The sequence below is a fragment of the Nansenia antarctica genome (genome assembly GCF_963989245.1).
Source record: "Nansenia antarctica genome assembly, chromosome: 7".
Lineage (NCBI taxonomy): Eukaryota > Metazoa > Chordata > Actinopteri > Argentiniformes > Microstomatidae > Nansenia > Nansenia antarctica.
The window spans coordinates 53,172,640-53,180,294 of NC_137677.1; the positions used below are offsets into that span (position 1 = coordinate 53,172,640).

The following is a 7,655-nucleotide window of genomic DNA, read 5'->3' on the forward strand; positions in this document are numbered from 1 at the left end:
CCCTCTACATCCCTCTACATCCCTCCACATCCTTCTACATCCCTCCACATCCCTCTACATCCCTCTACATCCCTCCACATCCCTCCACATCCCTCTACATCCCTCTACATCCCTCTACATCCCTCCACATCCCTCTACATCCCTCTACAAACCTCTACATCCCTCCACATCCCTCTACATCCCTCTACATCCCTCCACATTCCTCTACATCTCTCTACATCCCTCTACATCCCTCCACATCCCTCTACATCCCTCCACATCCCACTACATCTCTCCACATCCCTCCACATCCCTCTACATCATCCCTCTACATCCCTCTACACCCCTCTACATCCCTCCACATCCCTCCACATCCCTCTACATCCCTCCACATCCCTCTACATCCCTCCACATCCCTCTACATCCCTCTACATATCTCAACATCCCTCTACATCCCTCTACACCACTCCATATTCCTCCATATCCCTCCACATCCCTCCACAAGAGGAGCATAAGCAAATAAAAATTACAATGAATAAAAGCAAATATATGAAGTAAATAGATAAAACATTTAAAAAGACAATAGTTAATGGAAAAAATACATTGATAGAAGTGTTTGTGTTTAATCATAACTGGTGCAAAACATGAAGGTTTTTAGCTTAGATTTAAATATTTTAAGGGTTTGGGCCTGTTTGATTTCTTCAGGGAGTTTGTTCCAGGAGCATGCAGCAGCGTGACTGAAAGCTGCTGCACCGTGTTTTGTTTTTACTCTTGGAATTATTAACTGATTTGTCTCAGCTGACCTTAGGGACCTTGCGGGAATATAGGGTGGGAGGAGATCTGATATGTATTTTGGTCCAAGACCATTTTGTGATTTGTATGTAATTAGGAGGATTTTGAATTCAATTCTCTGAGAGACTGGTAGCCAGTGCAGGGATCTCAGGATTGGTGTAATGTGTTCAAATTTCTTTGTTTTTGTTAGGACCCTAGCAGCGGCGTTTTGGATGAGCTGCAATTTACGAACAGCTCCTTTAGATAGGCCTGTTAGTAGACCATTACAATAATCAAGTCTACTCGAAACAAATGCATGGATGAGTTTTTCAAGGTCTTGCATGAAACCTGAAACATGAAACCTCTCATTCTTGTTATGTTTTTCAGGTGATAGTAGGCTGATTTAGTTATTGAGTTTATGTGGCTGTTGAAATATAAAAACACATTTGCAGTATAAAGAGTTTATTCTGAATTGTCAATTATGTTAATAGACAGACCAATATACCATTTATTAGAAGTTTAAAGCAAGTCTCTGAGGCTGGTGGTCAGTCCTTTTGGTGATACAATAGAAACAATGCAATAGAAACAATGCAAATTGACTTGAGTAAATGCCATTTTAACACATTTGCCAATACAGAAGCTGACTGATTTAATATGAATAAATATCACAGCATATTTCATGGCATAAAAAACAAGCAGTGACAAATACAATTGAGAAAATGTTTGAGAAGGTAGAACTGTTTTCAACAGAATACATACAGTATATACAGGCCATGCCCACATTTGAAAGCACACTTAAGTGATTTTACCAATGAATTCAATGCTGTGACCATGTTCACAATGGTCCATGTTCACAGTAAGTTGCTCAGCAGAACTTGACATCACACCTGGGGAATTGGCGTAGAAGGGAACAACTTAACTACCATGCACCAGATATGTACTGTAAATACAACACCAATGAACACTTCCCCTCTCAAAAAACACAGAATGAACACGAGTGGTACCCTATGTACTACCTTATTGACTCATCACAGCCTACAGTAACTCATCACAGCCTACAGTAAAGGGCTCTCCAAACTCATCACAGCTGGCTGAAGTGCGTGCTGCAGATGACTTATCAATCTCCCCATCGCAACTGCCTAAACTGCACTCCACAGTCGCCAGGGCGATCTCACTCTTTTGTGAGGAACATGTAGAGAAACACAGTGTGGAAGTGAGCACTGGCGTTGAGGAGGCTGCAGAAGCTCCGGAAGATCTCCAAGTCTTCTTGATCGTTATCTGTGACAAGATCGTTGACAGTTAGAAATCCGCATATGTCTACTTATTTTAACTGTTTTTCTATTAATGTGTTCCCAAATAATATGCCCTTAACTTTAAGATTATTTTAGTGCTACAAAGCTTGAAGGAATCTGGACCCTGATCTGATACGATAGTCTAAGTGCCTATAACAACTCACCAGCCACCATAATCTCGTACATCTCCAAGGCAACGTCTGAGAACATGTTTTCCACTGCCTGGATGAAGGACCACTTGTCAGCAGAGGAGGAGAACACCTCACACACCTGCTGCACCATCTTGACGGACCAGTTCATGCAGTACCCGTCCATCTCACACACCTGAGAGGGGTAACCAGAAATGTCAGTAGCTCAGGCCGGTTCAGGCAGTACCTTCCGTTAAGTGGGCACAAAATGGGGGAAATGTGTCTCTTAGGTTAAAAGATACCGGAACCCTAGAGCAGATAATAAAGTTATTTAGCAGCAGTGACTGACCAGTGTGAGGTACACAATGAGTCGTGAGCTCTCAAACAGGCGTCCATTGAGGGCCTTGCTGGCCAGCACGCTGTAGCACACGCTGTTCCCACACAGGAACAACAGACGAGCCACATTCTCCATGTGCCATGCCTGGGGAAGGACTGGAGGCCAACAGAACCAGCACAAAACAAAACAACTGTCATTCATACACACAGCATTCACACTTTACATTAACATTTTTGACATTTAGCAGACGCCTTTATCCAAAGCGACTTACAAGCGCAGTACATTTATCGCAAAGATAATCTGGCCGATTTTGGCCCAATTTCCCCCCTTCCGACCAAGGACAGCAAACGCCCGATTATCGGATGGCTCTAAAGATTATCCTACAAGATTATCCTGTGGTGTGAGGTGTGTTAAGAGTCAATTTCTCCCGACAATCTGCTCGGAAAATGGTCGGGGCCAACGATCGTAAATATTAGACGTGTTCAATATTTACGATCAAAAGTCTTCTTGTCTGTGGTCAAAACTGACAACTCCCAAGTCCGATTGTGACGTGGAATGGAATGTAGCCAATCAAGAAGCCAGCTGACTGACGCGTCTTCTTCTTTTCGTTCTTCTGCACTTTATTTTCCCTGTAGCACATGTCTGCCTCTACAGGTCAGTCAGGGTACTACTGCCCTGTTCACACGAGACTCCAGACTGTCGGAGGACAGATCTTTATGCATGTGGTTGTATATTGGAGCACACCACACACAATACGATCAAGACTGTTCAATCCATGATTTTTTATCTTCATGTGTGGGGTCTCTCTCAGATAATCAGAAAATCCTTATATGTGTACCAGGCTTAAGGTAAGTGAATCATCTATACATCAGTCATCATCACACATGATGGTGCACTCACCATTTGCTTAGTGAAATCTATAATCCTATGGTAATGGTACATACTGTACGTGTGGACTGACCAGACATACAGTATATACAGTATACAGACAAAAGAGTGTAAAAGGTTTGTCTACCATTCCTGGGTGTGTAAAATATAATCATTCAAAGTTGCCAAGTCCTCTGGGCCACTGCAGTTACCTATGAGCTCCTCCAGGATGGCCATTATTGTGTCGCTGGTCCAATCTTTGGCTTCCAGGTCGCTGTGTAGCAGGATGAGAGCCTTGGCCAGGTCGGACTGGGCCACCCAAGCACGCCGCTGCTCCTGCCAGCCTAGCGAACCTGGAAAGAACATTCCCTTACACTACACATACACTTTGCCTTGCAACTCTGGCCAACCAAAAAACAAGCATTTCATTTGTTATTATTAACATTTTACTTATTTTTTTACCATGTAATTACTAACAAGTGATTTATATACTGTACAAAAGTGCAACCAGTTTTTTTAAGGTAGAAACCGAGAAGGCCCATGTTGTCCCTCTCACCGTCTGGTAGCAGTGGTCCGTAGAGGATGAACAGCAGCCGGGCTTGGCTGACAATGGGCCAGGGTTTCAGGATGCGGGTCAGCCAGAACAGAGTGTCCTTGCTGTTCTTCCAGGGGTCCAACAGAACCTGTCTGCAGAACAGACGGATCTGTTGCTCCAACAGCTGACATGAACCTGAGGGAGAAAAAAGACATACGGATCACTCACGTCTCTCACACTCTTTCAATTAGCCTTTTTGTTTGTTTCTCTCTCTCTCTCTTATAGGGACAGACACTCACCTGGCTTTCCTGTGACCACTGACATGATTTTCTGGGGTAGATTTGTGAAGTCGCACAGGAAGTTGAAAACTCTGTGACACTCCATCTCATGCCAGCCGGCTATCAATGTCTGTCAGTCAAACATTAACCATCTCAATACAGGATTCAGCCTTTGATATTAAATTGTCTGATGTTCTTTGTAACTAGGCTCTCACCTGTAGAAATGCTCCATAGCTGGAGAGGCCTCGGCATTGCACTGATATAATGCACTCTTCCATCATGAAGCAAGGAACCTGAGTGGGAGGTAACAACTGTGTTAGTCTAAGTAAGGTTAACTAGAAAATAACAATCTATTCAATGTTGTCAACTGTTTGGTTTGTTTAGAAATGTGAGAATGTTTGTAGAGCACACACAGCTAAACATTGCCTCATCTGTCCTCCCTCACCTCTCTGTCTTACCTGTGAAAACTTGCTATATATGAACGTTAGCCTATCCTTTGTTGGCAACACGAGGGTACATCTCTTGAACAATAAACCTGAAACAATGAGCAAAAACAACAAGAATGTAACATAGTGACTATATTTGCCAACCAGGACCACTTGCTTTCCTCATCGGACCCCCTATGAAAGGAGATAGAAATAATACTTTGGTCTATCTACCTGATAAAGAATTACAGCAGAAATAATGTGGCTCTGAATATTAGTTTATTATAAACATGTGTGTTCTTGGCCAACCAACTAAGTAAAATAAAGGTAAATTAATCAAATAAAGCTGTTGAGGAGCCTCTCACCCAGCGATGTGTAGTGTTCTAGTGAGGACACCTCGGTGGAGTGATGAGACCCCTGTACGATGTTCCTATTCCTCCAGGTCTGAGTGGAGACATAGCCCATGATGTGGCGACCAATGGCCTTGGACACCATGCTCAACACACTGATCTGCAACACTTTACCACAACAAACAATGAGGCAGGGAGAAACATCTGATTAATTCAGATGCACGTCATTGGAGCTATACATATTTAAGACCATTTAGTACCCAGCCCCTGGTAACGGCTTCAATCAGAATAGTTCAGCCTCATAGATATGTCTCATCTAAATAATCATAATTCACCCATCCTGAAAAATGTCCAAAGCAAACAGAACCCACCAGAGAGTCTGTCCAGGATCATGTCAAAGACCTCGGGGGCCAGCTGCTCAAAGAAACAGTCGCTGGCCCGAACCTGACGAACCTGACTGCGGGTGGTCATGGTCCTGACGGGATACGGCCGGCGTCTGCGGTGATACTTGTGGGTCACTGTGAATTTCCTTGTCACATTCAACATAATAACTGGAATACTGTCAAGCCTTTATTGTCCCACAAATAATCTAGAAGCGAAAGGAAATAGCTAGTTAGTTAAACTTGGTGGTTAGCCACAAACTGAAAAGTTGCTGGCTAGGATAGCTGCATGAACTTAACCAGCTGAGGAATGGCACGTGTCAATAAACCATTGAAATTGTTGCCTTACTGAGCTTTAAATGCTCCTTCACATGCTGTTATGTGTTCAGGTAAATATTGACACCACTGACATGAGACAATATAATATATTATATCTAAACTAAAGTCACAAACAGTTTTACCTCAGCCGGCGAGCCGCTATTGAGCTTGTGTGTTGCACAGTTCCTGCTCCCTCGCGAGGACACTCGCTGAACAACAAGGGGTGCGTTCGTAAAAACGCTCTGGAAATCTGATCAGCACTCGTGGAATGCCTGTTGTCCAATCAAATTACTTGGTCCGTTTATGACGTTGAACCCAGTGTGCGTTCCGGCGCTCTCAGAGCAAATGTACGAACGCACCCAAGGAGCGCTACCGCGAAATACGATCAGCTCGCGCCGTCATCTTGATTGAGAATGTTTATTTTGGTCCCCTATGCAATTCATAGGGGACAATTTATAACACTAGGACCAAAAAGGTGTAGGCTGAAGCTGTGGCTTATTCCCAGCCAGCAGAGAATGTTCCCACAACATTGGCTAACATTCCCTACAAGTTCTGCTAATGTTTTAAAGAAAACGTTTTCATCTAATGTTCAAAGAGCATTTTTAGGATGTTTACCATTTCAAATAATGTTCTTATAACGTTAAATGTTAACAAAGTAAGAACGTTTTAGGTGCAACTGTAACCGATGTGTTTATTTAATTTATATTTCTCCAAGAATCCTTTTTGCTTTTTACTAATGTTTTATTGTTGGTATTCATGTATGTATCGTTTCTGTGTATTATTTATTTTGGGAGCTTTTAATTTATTAAGTTGTGACCTTTGACACCTTTACTTTCATTTCCGGTTCCGTTATGCTTCGCGGTAATTCTCTTCAGACGGCAATGAGCCATGATGAGGAGAGGTGTGTCGTGAGAGCCAGTGTATGCTGTGAATGCTCATTCTATTTCTGTGTGCAACAGGTGTGTGTATGCAACAGAATAAACCCCTCTACTGTCCGGCAAGAAGTTGTCCGTCTCAATTGTTAACACAACGCAGAGATCCAGTGTGTCAGCCAGTAACAAAGAGGGTCATGCACAATATCTCTGATGCATTGACTTCAGACATGCTCCTGTGTGGTATTCTGTAGTAAGAAAGTAGTTAGGAAATCATGAGACCGGGAGACACGCAGCTGCTGTTCACTTCGCACGTTTATTCAACTTCTCTCTTAACATCCGTAAGTGCATACATCACTTCCGTCACTGCATACATCACTAGCATACTAGCGCCCACTGGCGGTATAAACAGGACACAACATTTCCCCCTTTCGTACAGGAATTACAGTACTCAAAGAATGCAATATTCTGTAGACTGGTGTCAGTACAATTGAAATAAAATGAAAACGAAGGAAATGAAAATGAATGAATCAGCATAATGAATAACAACAATAAACAGTTTATGACAGTGAAACATGAAATGAACATTCACTTTTGTCATTGCATTGTAGGACCTTTTTTTACTAAGTTAGAACCGTGTTCTATCCTACCCTTTTAGTACGTTCTCTACGGCACAAAGTCTACCAGCCACCTAGGTGGGTTTCTGACTCTAAGGTTCCTTCTTGGACCTGGTTCGTTAAACACATTCTCTGTCTCGGGCACCATGAACTCCTCTAGCTCAATCTCCTTTTCACCACTGGTGCCAGACAGAGCATCCTTGGGGAAGCGTGTAAGCTTGGATGCATTCCATTTTCGACCATCACTGAGCAGGTATGTATTCTGTCCTGCTTTACTAACTACTGTCAGCGGTTCTGTGAATCTTGATGATCCCTTTTTTACATGCTCCGGTCTGCGGACACGTACGGTGTCATTCCCTTGGAACATGGGCACTTTCGCTCCCCTCATTCTGTCTGTGTACTCCTTACTCTCCTGTTGCTTGCGTCTCACTGTCTCCTGCACTTTCTCATGTGACTTAGTTTGGTGTGAGACAGGGAGGACATTTAGTTTTGTACGCATCTTTCTG

The 7,655-nt window shown here is 43.1% G+C and overlaps 1 protein-coding gene across 1 annotated transcript; it reads right to left on the bottom strand.

The window, feature by feature from the left end:
- Positions 1–1,921: 1,921 nt before the first annotated feature.
- Positions 1,922–5,508, bottom strand: LOC308162769 (F-box only protein 47-like; the record flags this gene model as incomplete). Its single annotated transcript, XM_080536911.1, has 10 exons — positions 1,922–2,028; positions 2,207–2,366; positions 2,520–2,662; positions 3,587–3,727; positions 3,931–4,104; positions 4,209–4,317; positions 4,403–4,480; positions 4,646–4,722; positions 4,978–5,130; positions 5,334–5,508. 10 exons carry the CDS (start codon positions 5,506–5,508, stop codon positions 1,922–1,924), a joined length of 1,317 nt encoding a protein of 438 aa, XP_080393037.1.
- Positions 5,509–7,655: the final 2,147 nt, after the last annotated feature.